The 23,349-nt window shown below is 44.1% G+C and overlaps 1 protein-coding gene and 1 long non-coding RNA gene across 4 annotated transcripts in view; one reads left to right on the top strand and one right to left on the bottom strand.

The window, feature by feature from the left end:
- Positions 1 to 664: 664 nt before the first annotated feature.
- LOC108513920 (uncharacterized) lies at positions 665 to 7,959 on the top strand. The gene is made up of 3 exons (XR_001881054.1): positions 665 to 2,439; positions 5,178 to 5,336; positions 6,326 to 7,959. It is a non-coding gene; the product is annotated as an uncharacterized LOC108513920 (long non-coding RNA).
- Positions 7,960 to 8,158: 199 nt separating this feature from the next.
- Positions 8,159 to 23,349, bottom strand: part of ACSM5 (acyl-CoA synthetase medium chain family member 5) — a 29,718-nt gene continuing 14,527 nt past the window's right edge. The window contains exons 7-14 of one of the 3 annotated variants that reach the window (XM_017849875.1): positions 20,907 to 20,986; positions 18,955 to 19,078; positions 17,699 to 17,779; positions 17,455 to 17,556; positions 11,443 to 11,570; positions 11,255 to 11,354; positions 9,159 to 9,278; positions 8,159 to 8,738 (exon numbers count right to left, since the gene is read on the bottom strand). In XM_017849875.1, the coding sequence (XP_017705364.1) occupies positions 8,655 to 8,738; positions 9,159 to 9,278; positions 11,255 to 11,354; positions 11,443 to 11,570; positions 17,455 to 17,556; positions 17,699 to 17,779; positions 18,955 to 19,078; positions 20,907 to 20,986 (819 nt within the window). In that variant the 3' untranslated portion in view covers positions 8,159 to 8,654. The remainder of the gene's footprint in view (positions 8,739 to 9,158; positions 9,279 to 11,254; positions 11,355 to 11,442; positions 11,571 to 17,454; positions 17,557 to 17,698; positions 17,780 to 18,954; positions 19,079 to 20,906; positions 20,987 to 23,349) is intronic. The other 2 variants (XM_017849869.1, XM_017849879.1) reach the window with 2 other exon arrangements.

Below are 23,349 nucleotides of genomic sequence, written 5' to 3'. Positions count from 1 at the left end.
GTTGTTGGAGAGGATGTGGAGAAATAGGAACACTTTTACACTGTTGGTGGGACTGTAAACTAGTTCAACCATTATGGAAAACAGTATGGCAATTCCTCAAGGATCTAGAACTAGAAATACCATTTGACCCAGCCATCCTATTATTACTGGGTATATACCCAAAGGATTATAAGTCATGCTGCTATAAAGACACATGCACACGTATGTTTATTGCGGCACTATTCACAATAGCAAAGACTTGGAACCAACCCAAATGTCCATCAGTGACAGACTGGATTAAGAAAATGTGGCACATATACACCATGGAATACTATGCAGCCATAAAAAAGGATGAGTTCGTGTCCTTTGTAGGGACATGGATGCGGCTGGAAACCATCATTCTCAGCAAACTATTGCAAGAACGGAAAACCAAACACTGCATGTTCTCACTCATAGGTGGGATTTGAACAATGAGATCACTTGGACACAGGAAGGGGAACATCACACACCGGGGCCTATTGTGGGGAGGGGGGAGAGGGAAGGGATAGCATTAGGAGATATACCTAATGTAAATGACGAGTTAATGGGTGCCGCACACCAACATGGCACATGTATACATACATAACAAACCTGCACGTTGTGCACATGTACCCTAGAACTTAAAGTATAAAAAAAAAGACGTATGTGTAAGATTGTGCATGTTTGTGCGCATGTGTGCCTACATGTATGTCAGTACATGGATGTATGTGAGACTGTGTATGTGTATGTGTGTGCAAGTGTGTGTAGAGCTGCATGAGCAGGTGTACGGGTGTTTATGCATACTTACATGCATGCATGTGTGTTGGTAGATGTGGATGTGTGTGAATGTATGTGTGCGAATGTGTATGTAATTATGTGTGTGTGGATGTATGTGAAGTTATGTGTGCAAATGTGTATGTAATTATGTACGTGACTGTCATGTATATGTAGCTCTGTAGTTAAGTGTATGTCTATATATCTGTTTATGAGTTTGGCATGTGCATAAGACTGACTGTAAGTGTAAGTGTGTGTATTCATGTGTGTGAGTGGTGGGGGGCTAGAAGTGTGACTAGATATTTGTGTGTGCTTGCATGTGTGAGTGTCTATGTGTGGCGGTGGAATTGCAGATGTATGTGTGGCTGTATCTATATTTGTGTGTGTGTGCGTGTGTCTGAGTGTGTGTAAGTCCTAAATAGCACTCACACTATTTACAATGGTCTGAAAATCCTTCTCTGGGTGGTCCTTTGCACCTGGCCACTGGGGACACTGCCAAGTCATGATGCTGGACTTTGCTGAGTGTCTTTTCCTTTCTTTCTGTTTTGCAAATTTTGACCTTTAGACACATTTCAGGATAGCATATTCTACTGGGAAATCTGTGATGTGGAAAATCAAAATTTTCCCGATGACTGTTTAAAAAGAATAACGGCTAGCTCATGTCTTCAGTGTTTTATAGATGTGCTCACATGTAATCTTAACAAGACCTGTACAGGAGAGGTATCCAGAGCCTCATTTTATAGATAAGGAAATTCAGGCTCAGAGAGGACGAGCGATTTGGCTAAGCTCCCACAGCTGGTAAGTGCTACAACAGGACTCAAATCTAACGTCAAAGTCCAGTGTCCTTCTCATACGGAACATCATGTTTCTGCAAAGAGGCATTTTAAAAGAAAATGATTTGAAATAGTCACTATTGGAGGCTGTGCACAATCAACTGACCATCTCTGTGTTCCTAGAATCTGGCCCACAGCGGGGATTCAATGTTTGGGGAAAATAGTGCTGGAGTTTCTGGGGAAGCGTTGGGAGCAGAACTCTGTGTTGGGGGGCTCAGAATTTCCCAGGGCAGGGGGTTTTGAGTCAGGAATCAGAACCATCGCCGGAAAAACAGATTTTCTTTATCACACTCCACCGCTGATTGTCTCAGGAAGTTTTTGGTGGCCTGGGTGGATGGACCCAAGGTTTCGGAAGCAGCCTGAAGCAAGAGACAATGCCTGAGAAGACCCATTTTAAATCTTAGCTGTACTACTTACCAAATGAGCACGCACTCTGACCTGCTGTGCCTCAGTTTCCTCCTGTACAAAATGGAGATAAAAATAGCATCTATTCTGGTAGGATCATGGTAAAGCCTGAGTGAGACAATTCTGGAGGTTTCTCACTTGTCCTGTTGCCAGAGGGGTATGAGGCTGCACCCCTAAGCCTCTAAGACATGGAGAACAATGCAAAGTGCTAGATTTCTGCAAAGCCTTATGTTTGATCTAAAACACCTGTTCAAAAGTATCCATGTGCTTCAGGAGATAACCCTGCCTCTGCTTCTCACTTTCAGAGTTGGGGACTGCCTCTGACAAGTGGCTATGGTTTCGAGTCTCTGGAGTCCCTTTTTTTTTTTTTTCTCTTCCATGGAGTTTGTTTGCTGCAGTTTGAGGAGCCAAGGCATGTGAGAAATACCAGGTACATAATTAGTGCTTTGGAAAGAAACTGCTATTTCCATGATTATTGGGAACTTTCATGAGGCAACTCACCCAGAGACCCCTTGCATGAAGGTAGGAAACTCATTGGTCATCTGGGGTGCGGGATCTTAATGTCCCCTCCGGAAAATGGGATTGTAGACTGAGTAATAGTAACTAGGAATAACATTTGTTGGTTGGGCGCAGTGACTCACACCTGTAATCCCAGCGCTTTGGGAGGCCAAGGTGGGTGAATCACCTGAGGTCAGGAGTTTGAGACCAGTCTGGCCAACATGGAGAAACCCCATCCCTACTAAAAAAATTCTAAAATTAGCTGGGTGTGGTGGTGGGCACCTGTAATCCCAGCTACTCAGGAGGCTGAAGCAGGAGAATCGCTTGAACCTGGGAGGTGGAGGTTGCAGTGAGCCGAGACAGCGCCACTGCACTCCAGCCTGGCGGACAAGAGGGAAACTCAGTCTCAAAAACAAACAAACAAACAAACAAACAAACAAACAAACAAGAACACATTTATTGAGAGAGTGTTTAGTGTGCCACAAACTATGCAGCTGTTTCATTCAATCACCTCTGTAACCCTAGCAGTTATCTATTATTATCTCCAATTCAGCATGTGGAAACTGAGGCTCAGACAGTGTAAGTCAGCCACCCAAGGAGGTAAGTGGCACCACAAGGCCTCAACCCAGGTCTGGTTCGCATCATGCCTAGCTCTTAACCACTCTGCTGATGCCCCAACGCCTACATCCTCAGTGTCTGAATTGAAAAATATGAGAAAATGAGAAACAAATGTAGGTTTGGGGGTTGTTGGGCCTGGCATTCAAATCCCGGCTCTGCCACTTACAGCTGTGCAAGTTCGGGTGAGTGACTCCACCTTTCCGAGCCTCAGATCTCTCTTCTGTAAAATCGGGTTCACCAGGCGGTTGTTTCTGTCTCAGTGCCTTTGAACCTGCTCTTCTGTCTCTGGGAGTGTCCTCCCCAACCCCCACATCTGCACAGCTCGCTCCCTCACCTTTCAGTTTGCTCAAACATCGTCTTCGCAAATCCCCTCCTGGCTACCCTATTTCAAATCCTGCGCCACCATCCCATAGTCCCTATTCACTACTTGTACTTTATTTTCCTCCTTAGCCCTGACACTGTCTGACATACTCTAATTTTTAAAATTAGATTTATGCAAAAGTAATTGCGGTTTTTACCATCACAAGTAATGGCAAAAACCACAATTGCTTCTGCACCAACCTAATAGTTCTTCGTTGTCTCTCTTTTCATTAGGTTGCCATTTCCAGAAGGTGGGGGTTTTTGTTTCTTTCATTCACTGCTGTATCCTCAGTGCCTAGAACTGTGCTGGGTACAGAGTGGGAATAGAATCATTTTTTGCTAAATGAAGGGATGAATGAAAGATATCTACTTTATTGCTTTTTGCAGAGCTTAAGTGAGATAATGGCTAGTAACTCCACAGTGAAGTTCAACAGTTAAGAAAGAGCTCAAGCTGTGGTAGTGGTTTACTGTCACCATCATCACCACCACCACCCTCATAATCCTCTTGTTCAGCTTTATTACTGTAAGTGTACAAGGCGAGCTGTGGATTCTCAGGCAGAAATCCTGAAATGAAAGGATCAGTGCTCCCATCCTGGCATATCCTGGACTTCCTTGATTCTCTCCTTACCTTAAAGATGTTGCTGTGAGGCTGCACACTGTGGCTCACGCCTGTAATCCCAGCACTTTGGGAGGCCGAAGTGGGTGGAACACTTGAGGTCAGGAGTTTGAGACCAGCCTGGCCAACGTGGTGAAACCCCATCTCTACTAAAAATACAAAAATTAACTGGGTGTGGTGGTGCACGCTGGTAGTCCCAGCTACTCGGGAGGCTGAGGCAGGAGAATCGCTTGAACCCAGGAGGCGGAGGTTGCAGTGAGCCAAGACCACGCCACTGCACTCCCTCTCAAAGTGAGACTCTCTCTCAAAAAAAAAAAAAAAAAAAAAAAAATGTTGCTGTGATTTACCACATTGCACAATAGGAGACTGGGCTCTTTCTAGCTAAGGATTATTTATCAAAACCAAGATAAATACTAAAACAAGAAAAATAAAATAAAATTAATAGCTAACATACAAGCATCACTACCCAATAAAAGCTGACACCATCCCAAATTCTGATGGACATACTGGGATTGGAAGGAGTATGAACTTTGAGAGAAAATCTTTCTAAACATGATGGCAGAATGATAGAAAGGAGTGCACAGCAATGGAAAGGCTTGGGAACGTAGGTCTAGTATAACACTCCAGCCCCCAATATAGAGATGTGGAAAAAGAGGCCTACAGAGGGAAAGTCACCTGCCTGTGTACCAGATAGAACTGTTAGGTTTCTATTAGGAATTTTTCAGTATTCAAGAAAAGAAACAGACACATTCATTTGGAGAGAAAAAAAGAGGTGAACAGTCTTCAGGTGTAATTCTTGCTTGACGCCTCTTCAGCTCCCTATTCCCCTCAATTAGTATCTTATTTTTCATTCATTCATTCATTCATTCAATGACTATTTACTGATACCTACTAGGCAGCAAGTCCTGATATTGGCACTGGGATGACAGACAAGACTATGATCTAGCCAATGATTTAGAAGAGTCCACAATCTACTAGGAAAGACAGGCCAAACAAACCTAAAATAATAAGCAATAGCAATGAGCTATGATGCCCATGAAAGAGAATGTTAAATGGGACTTCCTCTCTTTTCTCAGAATCTTGGCTGAAGCTCCAAGTGAAGACCAGGGTAACACATAACCACAGTTTAATGAGAGGGTGTCACATGACATGCTCAGAAGTAATCCCAACTTGACTTTGGAGCTTCACTCACCTCCAGCCTGTATATGACAAAAGGCTACTGATAAAGCCAGCAGGTAGGTTTGATGGAAGGGAATTGTAACTGCCCAGTGGGTTCACCTTGCCCACTGCCTAGACAGAATTGATTTATGAAGTCTCATTCTGTTACCTAGTCTGGAGTGCAGTGGTGTGATCTCAGCTCACTGCAAACTCTGCCTCCCGGGTTCAAGCAATTCTCTTGCTTCAGCCTCCTGAGAAGCTGGAATTACAGGCGCACTCCACCACACCCAGCTAATTTTTGTATTTTTAGTAGAGACGAGGTTTCACCATGTTGGCCAGGCAGGTCTTGAACTCCTGACCTCAGGTGATCTACCTGTCTCGGCCTCCCAAAGTGCTGGGATTACAGACGTGAGCCACTGCACCCAGTTCAGGGACTTTTTTTTTTGAGACGGGGTCTCGCTCTCTCGCCCAGGCTGGAGTGCAGTGGCGCGATCTGGGCTCACTACAAGCTCCGCCTCCCGGGTTCACGCCATTCTCCTGCCTCAGCCTCCCCAGCAGCTGGGACTACAGGTGCCCGCCACCACGCCCGGCTAATTTTTTTGTATTTTTAGTAGAGACAGGGTTTCACTGTGTTAGCCAGGATGGTCTCAATCTCCTGACCTTATGATCCACCTGCCTCGGCCTCCCAAAGTGCTGGGATTACAGGCGTGAGCCACCGTACTCAGCCCAGGGACTTTCTTATAGAATCCTTCCTGATACCCTCAGCCCCCCTGAGTCTTGATCAGTCCCCCCAGTCTATGTCTTAAATGTAATCTTTTCTTCATGGCATTACAACTGTACATTTATATGCATTATTCTGTGATAAATAATAATGGCCTTCTTACTAGACTCAACTCCACAAGGGTTTGGGCTGAAACAAATTCTTACGTTGAAGGCCTAACCCCAGATACCCCAGTTTCTCCCAGTACCCCAGACTGTGACTGTCTTTGGAGACAAGGTTTTTAAAGAGGTGATTAAGTTAAAGTCAGGTCATGAGGGTGGGCCCTAATCCAATCAGACATAACAGGTGTCCTTAGAAGCAGAGGAGATTGGGCCCCAGACACACATAGGCAGAAGAAAGACCACGTGAAGACCAAGGCAGAAGTCGGCGATCTACAAACCAAGGAAACGTCCTCAGAATGAAACCAAGCCTGCCAACCTCTGATCCTAGACTTCCAGCCACCAGAACGGTGAGGACTTTAATTTCTGTTGTTTAAATGGCCCAGTCTGTTGTACTTTGTTATGGCAGACCCAGAAAACTCACATAGGTAGGGACTAGGCTGGCTTTAGTGTATCACTGCAGTCTCAGAGCTCAGTACTGAGTAAGTGCTCACTGAATTTTCCCTGGAGGATGTGGCGGTGCCAGGGGTGGGGTCAGCAGCACTGGGATTGCTTCAGTTTCCATCTGCTGCTTTTCCTCCAGGTTGCTCCCAGAACCACCCTTTCCTGTTTGCAGGCCTGAGCCATGGCTTCAGGTCCTTATGCCCCTCCTGGATAAGACTTTGTGATGGTTAATGTTACGTGTCAACTTGACTGGGTTAACAGTTCCCAGATAGCTATGAACATTACTTCTGGGTGTCTCTGGGAGGTATTTCCAGGTGATACTAGAGATAGAGTCATAGACTAAGAAGATCTGCCTTCATCCACATAGGCAGGCATCTTCCAATCCATTAGAGCATGAAGAGGAGAAAAAGGAGAAAGGACGAATTTGCTCCTTCATTTTGGGCTGGAACATCTGCATTTTCTTGTCCTCAGACGGTGAAGCTCCTGGTTCTCCATCCTTTGCACTCGGACAGGGAGTTATACCATTGGCTCTCCTGGTTCTCGGGCCTTTGGACTCAGATGGAATTATACCACAGGCCTTCCTGGGGTCTCCAGCATGCAGATGGCACATGGTGGAACTTCTCAGCTTCCAAAATCTAGTGAGCCAATTCCCACCTTAAATCCCCTCTCCTATGTCTGTATATGTCCTATTGCTTCTCTTCCTTTGCAGAATGCTGACTAATACAGACATAATACAGTAGCCTTTGGGAATGATGTGTGAGTATGTGGAGGAAGAACTAGACATGAAGCAGCATGTGCTTTCTTTAACACAACTTTTTCATTAAAATAGCTGTATGTGCTTAGTACAAAACTTGGAAAATACAGAAATGTAGTGGAAAAGGAAGAAGAAAACTACCATCCATTATTTTCTCTCCCTCCCTCCTCAATCTCCAGGAAAATTACAATTAACTAGTTTCCCCTTTATTTTTCAGAGCTAGGATTCTCCAGTATGCAAATATTTTATTCTGATTTTAAAATTAATATAGCTTACACTTTTCCCAAGACATACTAAACTGCTCTTCAATATTTTAATGGCCACATTATATGTTATTGAGTTAATGTACTACAATTTTGTGAATCATTTCCTTGTTGTTTGGATGTTAGTTTTTTTTTTTTTTTTTTTTTTTTAGTTTTAAACAATGCTGCGTGATCATCTTAGTGCACCACACATTTTCTGCATTTTGATTTTTTTCTTTTGTGGTGACTTAGGAAGGTAGAATTTCTGAGCTAAAGGATATTGCCAATTTTATGGTCCCGCATGCAGGGGCCATTGAAAACAATATGCTAAGAATAGATAAGGCTCAAGGACAGTATCTCTAGCTAGTTGCACTTTTAATGAACTCCAGTAGTCAAGGACAGTATCTCTAGTTGAACTTTTAATGAACTCTAGTAGGCGCCAAGAAGGCAGACAAATAAGAAAGAACTTAGAGACAAGGAACTAAGCAGAAGGTTACATCTGGGTGCAGAAAGTTTGTTTTGCATTGTGTTATTTGTGCTGACGTGGGATTTATGGAGTATAAATAAAGTGAGGCGGAGGCTCTAGGCGCGGCCGCCATGTTCTCTGTTTGTCTTTGTCTCTTGTGTCTGTTCATTCTCCACCATCACCACCGCGGTCCTCAATACCCGCATACTTTTACCAAATAGTTGCACACAAAGGGTGAAGCCTTTACATTCCCACTGGCAGAGAATGAGTACCCACAAGTGCCCCAGGGCTCCGGTAACCTGTCCTACAAATGGATATGTGAAGCTCTTAGTGAGACCAGTGGGCAGACGCTGAGCCTCCCCTGAGACAGAGGGAGAAGTCAAACCACCAAGCATTCGCTAGGCTGCGCAGCATCTATGTGGTCGGAGCCAATGATACTCTTTTGCTCTTTCCAGCATTGCGCAGTGATCCTGGGGATGCCGTTTGGAAGCTGCAGGCCTTTGACATCTTTAGGGTTGAAGAGATGATGCTCCCCATGGGGGCTGACCAGTGATCCATTAGTTTCTCGTGGAGCATTCGGAGGTCTACGGGGCCTTCCTGGGGTTGCACCTCATTTCCGCCACTCCTGACTTCGCAATTTACTCCTTTGGATCTTTCCAGAAACCGTCTTTGGCAATTCTGAAACAAAGGCCACCTAGTGACCAAACACAAAACAAAACAAAACAAAAAACACCTGGAAATCATCATTTCTCAAAAAGACTTTTGTTTTGAAAGAGCCATTACTGTCTGCCTGTCCTTGATTCAGGGTTTCTCCCTAAACTGCCAGGAGCAAAACAGCTGGAGCCTGGAGCACAGGATCTTTTTGACAGCATGTGAGCACCACTTCTTGTATCTGATTTAGGTAGGGATCAGGCTGTTCTTAGAGCAAGAACAAAATGTGCTCTGGGGAGAACCCAAGTGAAGAAATACAGAAAAAAACTGAAGCAGCAGCCAGGGTTACAAGTTTCTCCATATCCCCAGAGCCTGTCACAGGGCCTGGCCCTGAGTTGGGGCCCAGGCAGAGCGTGCCCATCTGATTCCCAGATCACTGTACCCTGGAAACCCTGATGTTTACCTTCCTGGGGTATTTGTATGGTGCAGTCACCCTTTTCACATGCTCCTGGAGTTCCCGCGTTAGTGCCTCTGTGTCATGAGAGGAGTAGTCCGGAGTAAGGACTATAAATGCCTTTACTACCTGCAGCAAAACAAATACCCAGAAAAGATCAGACTTTGTAAAACGACTCTTTTCTCCTTAAGTGACCCTTGAATAAGTGCCTACATTTACCTTTGCACCATGAAAGTTCTACTAGTTTTTTGGGCACAGCCAGTGACACAAACAACATCAATTTTTCTTTTGCTGGCCTTTCCAGGTTGTGACTACTAGGAGCATTGACCTTTGTGGGTTGATTTCAAATTCCTACCTATTTCTCAAATTACTCCCCATACTTGGAATGACACCATTTGAAGCCAACGTTGCTTCTCTTAAGAAGCAAATATTTTGGAGAAAAGAGGTTCATAAACTCCTACGGCCATTTACTTCCAGATTTTCCTAACAAGGTAGGTAGGTATGGGTTTGAACAGGTGGGACTGAGGAAAATGCAGTCAATTTCAAGGGGAACTAGGTATTTGGGGGTCTGCATGGATGAACATTTGCAATCAGCAGACCCTGAACTGCACCACTTCTGTTCCAGACATTCCAAAGGACATTCTACACCTTGGATCTCTCTGCCCACATCTTTCCTGCAGGCTGTCTTATGCCAGGGAGGAGGAAGTGTCCCAGACTCAAGCACAACAAACAGATTCAGACAGATATTCTTTTAGGAAGAGCTTCCTCTTACTACTGTAACTACTAAACATTTGTTGGGCATTTTCTGTGCACCAGACTCAGTTCTAAGCAGTGTACATGGATTAAGTTTGAGCACACAGCCATTTGTCACAATCCCAGTTAACTCATGGCATACAGAACTAGTCATACGTTTCAGGTGTGATTTCTTCAGCATATCAATGGGACTCCACACCTCCCTTATTCTATATGAATGGCCTCTGATTTTAGTGAAGAATCACTTGGTCAGGAGTGGCTGGCTAAAATGCAGATTCTCTGGGCTGCATTCCCAGTCATTATGATTCCGTAAGTCTGACTTTAGGTCTACAAATCTGTATTTTAAACAAGAATCTCAGACGATACAGTTGCAAGCAGTCCAAGAACCAGACTTTGAGAATCTCTCCTGGGGTCCTGATGCTTCTGAGAATGCAGGCTGATGTTGCACTAACTTTCAAAAGGTAACTTGTGCTTTAGGATTATGTTGGATGTAAGCCAGTGAAAAGTAGCTAAGTCTGCCTGTAAGCTGATCTTTCACATACTATGTATTCCTCTGGGACCCACAGGAAGATTTCTCCTGACTGGGCACAGTGACTCATGCCTGTAATCCCAGCACTTTGGGAGGCCGGAGTGAGTGGATCACCTGAGGTCAGGAGTTTAAGACTCCAGCTTGGCCAACATGGTGAAACCCTGTCTCTACTAAAAATACAAAAATTAGCCAGGCATGGTGACACATTCCATGTTATCCCAGCTACTGGGAGAGGGGCTGAGGCAGGAAGGTCGTTTGAACTTGGGAGGCGGAGGTTGCAGTGAGCCAAGATCGTGCCATTGCACTTCAGCCTGGACAACAGAGCAAGACTCCATCTCAAAAAAAAAAAAAAAAAAAAAAGATTTCTCCTATGAAAGCCCAGCTTATTAAGTTTGGTCTATCTTTCTGGTATATCAAGGTCATTTTGGATACATATCCTATTCCTCTCAGGTTACAGCCATCAGCAAACTGTGACTGGTGTGCTCACTATGTCCTCATCTGCAAATAGAAAATGACTTTTTATTAGACAGGATGGATAACAGAGCCTGCACCTCCCCCTAAGATCTCCTGCCCCATAGCCAGCCTCTTTGGAACCCAGTTGTGTCTGCTAAAAAGCAAAGTCTTGGTGTTTTCCCGTTATGTCCCTTTAGAGAGTAATTGTATCTCTAAAGACACGAAGGCAACGTGTGTCTGATGGTGGCATTTCAACTTTGTGGCACATGGATGGAGGTGAAATACAGGACAATCTGAGCCTTCCTGCTTGTTCTGCTGGGTGCTAATAGGTACAGAAGCAGGAGGCCGTGTTCTTGGGTGCACTGGTTACCTCTCCCCTGATGGGGTCTGGGCTGCTGACCACGGCCGACTCCAGGACAGCAGGATGCTCTGCCAGGGCGCTTTCCACTTCAACAGGCCCGATCCGGTAGCTGGAAGGGAAAAACAAACTCTTCCAAGTGGACTTCCCTCAACCCCCATGAAACTTCAAAGGGAGGAGGAAAGTGCAGACAACTTGACCTTGAAGAATTGATCACATCATCATTTCTTCCCATGAACCAAAAGTAGCCATCCTTGTCCATGCGAGCTCGGTCCCCTGTGATGTAAAAGTCCCCTTGTTCTGATGCAGCTGTCTTTTCAGGATTGTCCTGAAAGACAAAGAAAGCCCGTGAAGGACCCTCTGGGAATAGCCGCTAAGGCCAGTTACTGCGCCGGTAGCCCCCTGTAGGAAGCTGGAGATCACGCAACAGAAAGTTCAGCAGTTCCTAAAGTCCAGGCTACCCAGAGTTCCGCAATGGACAGGGAGCTATGGCCCTGTTTAGTTGTGGGAATTCCCTCTTTTGATTGGAATCAACTGCCAGCGAACGGTTAAGGGCAGCCACCCACCACCATCCTTAGAAGGGCCCCACAGGGCCACTGGCTGTGTTTTTTAGGACAAAAGAACACATGAATATTCTTTGCACTCGGGAATCACTGAGGGTAGAAAGTGAAGGGCTAGGCCGGGTGTGGTGGCTCATGCCTGTAATCCCAGCACTGTGGAAGGCTGAGGTGGGTGCATCACTTGAGGTCAGGAGTTCAAGACCAGCCTGGCCAACATAGTGAAACCCCATCTCTACTAAAAATAAAAAAAATTAACTGGGTGTGGTGGTGCATGTCTGTAATGCCAGCTACTCGGGAGGCTGAGGCAGGAGAATTCCTTAAACCCGGGAGGCAGAGGTTGCAGTGAGCTGAGATTCTGCCACTGCACTCCAGCCTGGGCTATAGGGCGAGGTTGCAAGATTGTGCCATTGCACTCCAGCCTGGGCTACTCCAAGTAGGAAAAAAAGGAACGGAAAGGAAGCGGAGGGGAGGTGAGGGAAGGGGAGGGATGGGAGAGGAGGGAAGGGAAGGGAAGGGAAGAGAAGGGAAGAGAAGGGAGAAAAGAAAGAGAGAAGAAAAGCAAGGAATGAAGGGTGGGAAGGAGGGAGGGAGGAAGCAAGGAAGGAGCAAGGGAAGGAGGGAAGGAAGAAAGGAAAAGAAAGAAAGAGAGAGAGAAAGAAAGAAAGAAGGGAAGGAAGGAAGGAAAGACAGAAGGAAGGACGGAAGGAGGGACGGAAGGGAGGGAGAAGGGCTCACCAAAAAGCCCATTGGTGTGGGGCAAGAGTAGAGGAAAGCGAAAAGCAATCAAACTCTGATTCTCAAAGTTTTAAAGAAAAAGCTACTACTCAGCAATAAAAATACATAAAAACACACAGATGACTTGCAGAAACATTATACTGAGTTAAAGAAACCGGACAGACAAATTTGAATAGTTTGTGATTCCATTTATATGAAGTTCTTTTTTAAAAATGCAAAATTATTACATAGTGACAACAAACAATTTATCAATTGCTGGGTCTGGAGTGGAGAGGATTGGCTGTCAAGGGGAATGAGAGGGGATTTGAGGGTGAAAAATGTTCCATATTAGACTGTGGTGGCAGTTACAGAGGGGCGTATGTGTGTTAAAAGTCATCAACCTGCATACGTAACATGGGTGAATTTCATTGTAGGTAAATTATATCTCAATTCAACAAGTACCTTCCGAGAAAAAAGAAAAAAATATAAGCTACCAATACCTAAAAATACATCTAGCACAAAATCTCTAAGTTGTGTATGGAGAAAACTTAAAACTCTACACAACATTAAGGAAGATATAAATAAATGAAAGAAAGACTTAATCGACCTGGTGCAGTGGCTCATGCCTGTAATCCCAGCACTTTGGGAAGCCAAGGCGGGCGGATCACCTGAGGTCAGGAGTTCAAGACCAGCCTGGCCAACATAGAGAAACCCCATCTCTACTAAAAATACAAAGATTAGCTGGGTGTGGTGGTGGGTGGCTGTAATCCCAGCTACTTGGGAGGCTGAAGCAGGAGAATCACTTGAACCCAGGAGGCAGAGGCTGCAGTAAGCCAAGATCATACCACTGCACTCCAGCCTGGGTGACAGAGCAAGACTGTCTCAAAACAAAACAAGATAGACTTAATTAATAGAGATGTCAATTATCCCTAAGTTGTTTTATAGACAATACAATTCTAGTCAAAATGCTAGCAAACATTTTCCAAGGAACTTGACAAGTTGATTCTAAAATGTGAATGAATGAGCAAAGGGCTAAGACTAGGTACAACACTTCTAAATAAGTTGAAAAACAAGGATAGAGTCATTCTCCCACATATGAAGACTTATGGTAATGCTTTTGTGGATAAGACTTTATGGTATCAGTATGGAGACAGAGTAAGTGATCAAGGAAATACAAGAAAGTGCCAAAACCTAACTATGACTATATCAAACTTTCAAAAATTTATTTATTTGTTTGAGATGGAGTCCCACTCTATTGCCCAGGCTGGAGTGCAGTGGTGTGATCTCAGCTCACTGCAACCTCTGCTTCTCGGATTCGAGCAATTCTCCTGTCTCACCCTCCCAAGTAGCTGGGACTACAGGTGCCCACCACCATACCCACCTAATTTTTGTATTTTTAGTAGAGATGGGGTTTCTCCATATTGGTCAGGTTGGTCTCTAACTCCTGACCTCAGGTGATCCACGCGCCTTGGCCTCCCAAAGTCCTGGGATTACAGGTGTGAGCCACCACCCCTGGCCTGTATTACACTTTTATATCTGACAAAATTATCATGACAGATAACTGGGAAAAGGAGGATTTATTCAACAAATTGGTTTTTCATATAGAAAAAAATAAAATAGACCCCTATCTCATACCATGCATACATCAACCACAGACGGATTATAAACTTAAATGTCAAAAGCAGAACTATAAGACTATTGGAAGAAACTATAGGTGAATATGTGTATTTCCTACCCCAAAGTTGAAAATGATTTTATAAGACACAAAAAGCACTATCCATAACATTTAAAAACGTAATGATTTGATGACATGGAAATAAACGCTTCTGTTCAATAAAAATACCTTAAAGAAAGTGAAAGAAAGTGAAAAGACAAGCTACCACTGGGGAGGAAGATATTAGCAACTCTTATAACAAATGACCAATATAAAGAATATATTAAGAACTCCTATAGGCTGGGTGTGGTGGCTCCTGCCTGTAATCCTAGCATTTTGGCAGGCTGAGGCAGGTGGATCACTTGGGCCCAGGAATTCAAGACCAGCCTGGGCAACATGGTGAAACTCCATCTTTACAAAAAAAAAAAAAAAATTAGCCGGGTGTGGTGGCGTGTGCCTGTAGTTCCAGCTACTCGGGAGGCTGAGGTGCGAGGATCACCTGAGCCCAAGAAGTCGAAGTTGCAGTGGCCATGATTGTGCCACTGCACTCCAGCCTTGGTGACAGAATGTGACCCTGCTTCCAAAAAAACTGTATTAAATAGTTGCCTAATATTTCTGTGTGGTGGTGATATTAGCTATTTGAGCAAATTCCTGTGTTAGAAATTTGGGTTCTTTTTTAAAATTTTTTTCTCTCTTCTTTTCTCCTTTTGTTCTTTTCTTTCTTTCTTTTCTTTTCTTTTCTTTTTTTTTTTGGCTTTTGTTCACAATGCTATAATATAACATAATCCTTTACATAACTAATTTCTGGTATTAGAAATTTAGATAGTCCCTCCACCTTTTTTATCTGTTATAAACAGCCAGCACTATAACAAATATTTGTGCATTTGACAATTTGTTTCCCTAGGAAGATAAGCACATTCCTTATATGGGTTATAAAGTTGACATGGGCATATTCATGTAACTGACATGTGCAATTCCACTAAATGGGAATGACCAACATGAATATGAAATGTTTATGTTTATTGTGGGGGGAGAATGAGCTTAGCTTATCAAAAATCACAGAACAATTTTGGTTTGAGATTCTCTGTAATAATTTTCACGTTTCATGATTCTCACAGAAGAGATTTAATATTTTTCTCTTAATTAAGAATGAGCTGGGCCGGGCACTGTGGCTCATGCCTGTAATCCCAGCACTTTGGGAGGCCGAGGCAGGGCGATCACTTGAGGCCGGAAATTCCAGACCAGTCTGACCAAGGTGGCGAAATCCCGCCTCTACTAAAAATACCAAAATTACCTCGGTGAAATGGTGTGCGCCTGTAGTCCCAGTTACTCGGGAGACTGGAACACGAGAGTTGCTTGAGCCCAGGAGGCGGAAGTGCAGTGAGCCAAGATCACACCACTGTACTCCAGCCTGGGCAACAGAGTGAGAAGACAGTGTTGCAAAACAAAACAAAACGAAACAAAAAAGATCTGGAAAGAAAACTAACTGTTGGTACAGGTGATGGAAAGAATCAGTCAAAAAAATTAAAGATTCTTGTCGGCCGGGCGCGGTGGCTCAAGCCTGTAATCCCAGCACTTTGGGAGGCCGAGACGGGCGGATCATGAGGTCAGGAGATCGAGACCATCCTGGCTAACACGGTGAAACCCCGTCTCTACTAAAAAATACAAAAGCTAGCCGGGCGAGGTGGCGGGCGCCTGTAGTCCCAGCTACTCGGGAGGCTGAGGCAGGAGAATCGCTTGAACCGGGGAGGAGGAGGTTGCAGTGAGCCGAGATCACAGCACTGCACTCCAGCCCAGGCGACAGAGCGAGACTCCATCTCAAAAAAAAAAAAAAAAAAAAAAAAAGATTCTTGTCTAGCAAATAACTTTGCAAATTACTTTAGTACACTCAGTGGAATGATCTCACAACCAGAAAGAATGTGTACAAGTGCAGTAAGTACCAGAGTCCTGCTCCACACCGAGTGGCACGAAGTAGACAATAAATAATGAATGAATACATTTTTCAGTGGGGTCAAAGATTTACTATTGTTTCCAAGACTGATTAGCAGAAAAATACATTAAAATGTTAACATGATCTCAGCTTAGCATGATTACTATGTTGTGGGTTTCTGTAAGTTTCTGTGATTTTAAACAAAATAAAGTAAAAGATTATTTCTCTTGTAGTCACAGAAAAACTATTAAAATGCAACATTCCAAAAACAAATGGACTGGTTTGTTTCTGCTCCTTCTAATTCTGTAGCTGATTGACAGCTTAGTAGACACATGAGATGGCATTTCTATTAAGCAGTGGCTCTCAGGCTTGGCTGCACATTTGAATCACCTGGGAAACTGATCCACACCAGAAATGTTGATCTTAGTTAGCCTGAGGTGGGGCTCAAGCATCAGCAATAACTGACGCTTGCCAGGAGTTTCTAGTGCACAGTCAGGTCTGAGGGTTTTATAGAGAAAGCTGTGAAGAAAAGAAAGCCCAACATAAACACCAGCCAAGGTGAATACAAAAGAGAAGCAATTACTAAATTATCCCAGAAACTTGGACTGAAATCTCAGGTTTGTGCCCTGCTAGCAAACCACAAAAAGAATCCTGAAGACAGCTCTGACACAACAGTGCAGTTTGACCTTTATGTATTTATTAAGTTACTATTATTATTATTTTTTGAGATGGAGTCTCGCTCCCTCGCCCAGGCTGGAGTGCAGTGCTGCGATCTCGGCTCACTGCAACCTCCTCCTCCCCGGTTCAAGCGATTCTCCTGCCTCAAATTCCCAAGCAGCTGGGATTAGAGGCACGTGCCACCACGCCTGGCTAATTTTTATATTTTTGGTAGAGACGGGGTTTCACTATGTTGACCAGGCTGGTGTTGAACTCCTGACCTCAGGTGATCCACCTGCCTTGGGCTCCCAAAGTGCTGGGATTACAAGTGTGAGCCACCGCACCCGGCTGCAGTTTGACCTTCAGAAGCTCCTTTCCTTTACTGCACCTCGATTTTCTCCTCATTAAAACAACGGTGCTGCCCTCATGTTGTATGTTTGCACTTTCAGACACACCCCGTTTAAATCCCATGCCCTGCCTATACTAGTTGCATGATGCTGGATAAGTCACTTCCCCTTTGTAGCAGCTTCCTGATCAATAATAGTCTTCCTTATCAATAACAGAACTTTACTAATAATAGTAACAACCTACCTCATGCAGTCATTGTAAGGGTTAAACAAATAGATATTTACAAAGTGTGGTGCACAATGCTTAGCACACAGTCACTATCATGAGAATGGCTGTTCCCATCCCTTACCGAATAGCAATTGAAGAAACAGAAGGGCCGGGTGGGTCTGATACGGATGGCAACATTCCCCTCTTCTCCAGGAGGCAGGACATTGCCCTCATCATCCACAATCTGGCAGGGAGATCACAGAGGTGCATGTATGAGTGTCTACACCCTGGGCCACTGCAGCAGCCCAGAGGCCTGTGCCAGCCAGGCCTGTGTGTCTTTCTCCTCTCCACGCCAGGCCTCGCCAGAAGTTGGGGGAGGCTGCTACCTGCACATCGTAGGGTGGGAATGCCTTCCCCATGGATCCAGACTTGATTTTCATGCCTTTTGGATTGGCACAGATGACAACCTGGGGAGAAAGCAGTACGGATAAAGAAGAGCCTTTCCACTTAGCTTCTCTCCTGGGCCATGCCTTTCTCTCGCCCTGCCTGATAACTCTTTCTCTCATCCTCGTTTTTCTCCTCCCTCACTTTCTTCTTTCTTTCCCTTCTCCTCTCTCCATTTCTCTCCTTTCTTCCTCCTTTTTTTCTTTTTTCTTCCTCCCTCCTTCCTTTCCTTCTTTCCTTTCCTTTCTCCTTTCCTGTTTTTTTCCTTCCCTCCTTCATTTTATTTCCTCCTTTATTTCATTCCTTTCCCCATTATCTCATTCTGTATTTTCCTCTGTCCTCCCTTCTTCTTTCTTCACTATTTCCTTCCTTCCTTTCATCTTTTTCCCTTTCCTTTCTTCCTTCCTTTCCTTTCTCTTTTATTTCCTCTCTCCCTTCCTTCTTCATTTCCTTCCTATTTTCTTCCTTCCTTCTTGCCTTTCTTCTTTTCTTTCCATAGTCAACAAACAGTTATGGGGCACTCCAGGGGGCACTCAAACATAAAGAACTTAGTGCATCTCTGAGCCAAAAGACTCAGTTGATCCTCAGATCTCTTCCTAGATGACTGTAGAGGACGCTGCTTAGAATCTGGAACTCTGAACAGCAGCACATGTAGGCTGTCTTGGTAGGGACAAACAATGCCTTCAACCGTGAGGGCTGGTTTGCTGGTCATGGTATAATTGTAAAAGCACTTTAAAGTACCTTTTTTTTAATTTTAAAGAAGTGTGTGTGTGTGTGTGTGTGTGTGTGTGTGTGTGTGTGTGTGTATTTCAATAGCTTTTTGGGTACGAGTGTTTTTTTGTAACATGGATGAATTTACAGTGGTGAATTCTGAGATTTTAGTGCATCTGTCACCTGAGTAGTGTACATTATACCCAATATATAGTTTCTTTACCCTCACACCCCTCCTGCCACCTTCCTCCTTCTGAGTCTCCAAAGTCTTTTATACCACTTTGTATGTCTTTGCATCCTCATAGCTTAGCTCTTGCTTATAAGTGAGAACATATAGAAATCAAAAGGGAAGGAAAGCTGATGGAGTTTTGTTATCAGCTTTTCCCCTGGGTGGAGGAGAGGTGGGGTGGTCCCTGAGAAGCTTCAGGGAGGTGACAGCTGGAGAGGCAGGAAGCCCTGGAGGGGACCTGGCCCCTCCAGTACTCACCGTTTCAGACTGGCCATAGCCTTCGTACAGCTCCACACTGGTCTGGCGTTTCCACTTCTCCCTCACATCAGGGTTGAGGGCCTCTCCTCCAGTCAGACAGTGCCTCAGGCTCTGAAACTGGTACCTTTCTCAGGCAGGAAAACAAAATCACCTATGTCAGGATCTTCATACCACCCGACTTCTGGTGCCACTGCCCAGACGCAAACACCCACAGGCACTAGAGGGTACATGGCCCTGCTTTTTAATCTGCTCTAAGTGAGTCCATCCTCTGGCTTTGCAACCATTCTCCTCATGGACAGATAATTTTTAAAAGATTCATCCTATCTGAGTTTGGGATAAAATCAGAAGCTCATATAATAGGTTTTGGCATAATATGGTAAGTTCCAGGTAACTTGGCCAAAATAATTTAGTTGGAAAAAAACTGATTGATCATAAATTGGTTAGGACAATAATCTGATTGAAAAGGATAGATAAATCAATTAGAAATTGAAAAGATAGGCCAGGCACCATGGCTCACACCTGTAGTCCCAGCACTTTGGGAGGCCAACGTGGGCAGATTGCTTGAGCTCGGGAGTTGAAGACCAGCCTGGTCAATGTGGTGAAACCCCGTCTCTACCAAACAATAAAAAAAATTAGCCGGGTATGGTGGCACATGCCTGTAGTCCCAACTACTTGGAAGGCTGAGGTGGGAGGAAAGCTGGAACCCAGGAGGCGGAGGTTCCAGTGAGCCAAGATCATGCCACTGCACTCCAACCTAGGCGACAGAGCAAGACTCTGTCTCTGAAATAAATAAATAAATAAATAAATAAATAAATAAATAAGAAAAAGGAAAAGAAAGGAGAGAAAAGAAAATTGAAAAGATAAAAATTAGTCCTCTAAGAATCCCACAAATTCCTACAGATTAATTATGTTGCAAAACGCCCTCTCTGTTCAACAAATCATCCAAACTAAAAGAAAAAAAAAAATTCAGTGATTGCAAGTACATTTTCAGTCTTGGAGGAGAGGGGAGATCAAATTGGCTTGATAAAGTACTTAGTACTACCAAATGGCATTCAACGACATTGTTCTTAACAAGGTACTTGGAGCTTGCTTTCAGCCAAAATCATCATCTGGAGATGCACATATCAGATCAATGAATGGGATGAACTTCTTACATTGGAGAAGAATTCACTTTTAGAAGCATGTAAGAACTCCCTCCTCTGGGCACTTGGTGGGTAAATTCATGTGATTAGGAAAGATGAGAGGATGACTCCTCATGACTTGGGGGAGGACAAAAGAGGGAGAACAGGTCAGGGTTGGTGGGTACTGAAGGACGGTGGGCCTTTCTCCATATACCCCAGCAACTAGCCCTGTTCTGCCAGAAGATGTTGCTTTGGCTTCATCTAGGATGGAGCCATCATCAGTGCCTTGTCCCTTTCTCTTGGGTGCCCAATGGCATGTGGTCAGAGAACAGTTGGCTGGGGTGAGTCTGAGGCTGAGAGTTGGGGCATCTACTGTGGTGTGGGCTTGTTAGTTTCACCAGACCTGAGGGCCCTGGCCACAAACCCCACTCCATAGGTGGCTAACAATTGTCCAATCATTTCTCTCACCTCACAGAAGTAGCAGACACACTGCTGAGAGAATAGCCCATGGGTGTATGGTGTGGTGAGAAGCCTATCTCAGGTGCTAAAATTTCAGACTGCCCTAAATCTATTTAGTTCCATCTGGATGCAAATTTTTGGGGGCCAGAAGCTTGTTCTTGAGGGGCATCTGTGAGGTTTACAGGTATGTTGACTTGTCAACGTGTATGTGTATAAATGTGTGTGTGAGAGAGAGACAAAGAGGCAGAAAAATATATAGAGACAGAGAAAGATAGAAAGAGAGTTGGAATGAGAGGATACTTGTATGTGTGGATACCCATGCTGTATAGTCACACACTTAGGCCCTCAAAGCACCAAACAGATGGGCTGTACCTGGTCAGATCCTCCTGCACAAGCAGCCGAAAGATGGTTGGGACACAGCAGAGGGTGGTTATCGGGAATGTGGAGAGAGTCTAAACAAAAGCAAAGGGTGAAAGATGTCCTTAGAATCACTGGGGTGGGACCATGAAGATGGAGCCAAATGCACTGCATCTTTATATTCTCACTACCAAAGCAGAGAAGTTGAAAACTATGTGTGGAATCCAGCATCCAAGATGGTGCCCAGTGACCCCTACTTCCTAGCATTTGCACCTTTGGAGGAATCCCCTCTCACCTCATACCAAAGTGGGTCTGTGACAGCAATGGCATACTGTCAAGGTGATGAATATCACTTTCAAGATTCAGTTGTACAAAGACTACGGTTTCTGTCTTGGATGTTCTTTCTCTCTCCCTTTCTTGGATCCCTTGTTCTGGGGGAAGCACGCCACCACGTTTTGAGTATGCTCAAGCCATCCTATGGACAGGTGCACACAGTGAGAAACTGGAGACTCTAGCAAACACCCAGTGAGAAATTGAAGTCTACTAAAAACCACCAGTGAAATTTTTTTGTTTTGTTTTGTTTTGTTTTTTGAGATGGAGTTTCGCACTGTCACCCAGGCTGGAGTGCAGTGGCAAGATCTCAGCTCACTGCAATCTCCATCTCCCGGGTTCAAGCAATTCTCTGCTTCAGACTCACGAGTAGCTGGGATTACAGGCACCCTCCACCATGCCTGGCTAATTTTTGTATATTTAGTGGACACGGGGTTTCACCATCTTGGCCAGGCTGGTCGTGAACTCCTGACCTCATGATCCACACGCCTTGGCCTCCCAAAGTGCTGGGATTACAGGCATGAGCCACTGCACCCAGCCACTGTGAGTTTTTAAGCAATTTTCCAGCTTCAGTCAATCCTTAAGATGATTGCAGTCCTAGCTGATATCTTTTTTTAAATTATTGTGGTAACATACACACAACATAGAATTTGCCCACTGGAATGGTTTTTAAGTGTATAGTCCAATGGGATTAAATATTTCCACAATGTTGCGAAACCATCACTACCATCCACCTCCAGGACTATTTTTATCCTCTCAAACTTAAACTCCATACCCATTACACAATGATTTCCCATTACTCTCTGCCCTAACTCCTTGTAAACACCGTTGTACTTTCTGTCTCTGAATTTAACTACTCTTGGTATCTCATGTAAGTGGAATCAGACAATATTTGTCCTTGTATGACTGTCATGTTTCACTTAGCATAATGTCCTCAAGGGTTATCCACATTATATCATATAACAAGATGTCCTTCCTTTTTAAGGCTGGGTAATATTCCCTTGCATGTACACACCACATTTTGTTTGTTCATTCATCTGTGGATGGACACTTGTGTTGCTTTCACCTTTTAGTTATTGTTAATGCTGCTATGAACACGAGCGTACTTTGCTGACCTCTTGATTGCAACCTCATGAGAGACTCTATTCCCAAATCCCCTCATTAAGCTGCCTCCAGCTTCCTGACCATCAGAAACTGTGAGATAAATACTTGTGTTTTAAAGTTCTATGTTTGGGTATAATTTATTACATAGCAATAGATAATGAAAACACTATGTCAGAGCTGGGGGCAGTGTGAGGAGAAAGTCCATACACTGGCTGATCAAGCACTACATGGATAATGATGGTGATGAGTTTGATCATGATGATAATAGCCAATATGGGTTAAGAATCTACTATATTTGGTCCACCATGTGGTACCAGCTTACTCCTGCAAGAATGGCCATAATCAAAAAATCAAAATAGATGTTGGCATGGATGCAGTGAACAAGGAACACTTCTACATTGCTGGTAGGAATGTAAACTAGTACAACCACCTGGAAAACAGTGTGGAGATTCCTTAAAGAACTAAAAGTAGAACTACTATTTGATCCAGCAATCCTACTACTGGATATCTACCCAGAGGAAAAGAAGTCATTATATGAAAAAGATACTTGCACATACATGTTTATAGCAGCACAGTCTGCAATTGCAAAAATGTGGAACCAACCCAAATGCCCATAAATCAAGTGGACAAAGAAAGTGTGGTATATAAATATATGTAATGGAATGCAACTCAGCCATAAAAAGGAATGCAAAAGATAAATGCTTTCAGGGGATGGATACCTCATTCTCTATGATGTGATTTTCATGCATGGCATGCCTACATCAAAACATCTAATGTACTCCATAAATATATACACCTACTATGTACCCACAAAAAGTAAAAATTATTTCAAAAAAGAACCTACGATGTGCTGGCCCCTTTGCCTTGTATCATTTCATTCTCGCAGCAACTCTATAGAGATATGTTATCCCTTTCTTACAGGTGAGGCTGAAACTGCAGCTCGGGGAGGTTAGGCAACTTCCCCAAGGCCACACAGTTAGAGAATCAAAGGTGTGGGATCAGAGTCCAGGTCTGCCTCTTTGAC

Source organism: Rhinopithecus bieti, unplaced genomic scaffold, assembly GCF_001698545.2.
Source record: "Rhinopithecus bieti isolate Rb0 unplaced genomic scaffold, ASM169854v2 scaffold_1918, whole genome shotgun sequence".
NCBI lineage: Eukaryota > Metazoa > Chordata > Mammalia > Primates > Cercopithecidae > Rhinopithecus > Rhinopithecus bieti.
Note: the sequence above shows the minus strand (reverse complement) of the source record. Positions and strands in the feature narration are given on the sequence as shown.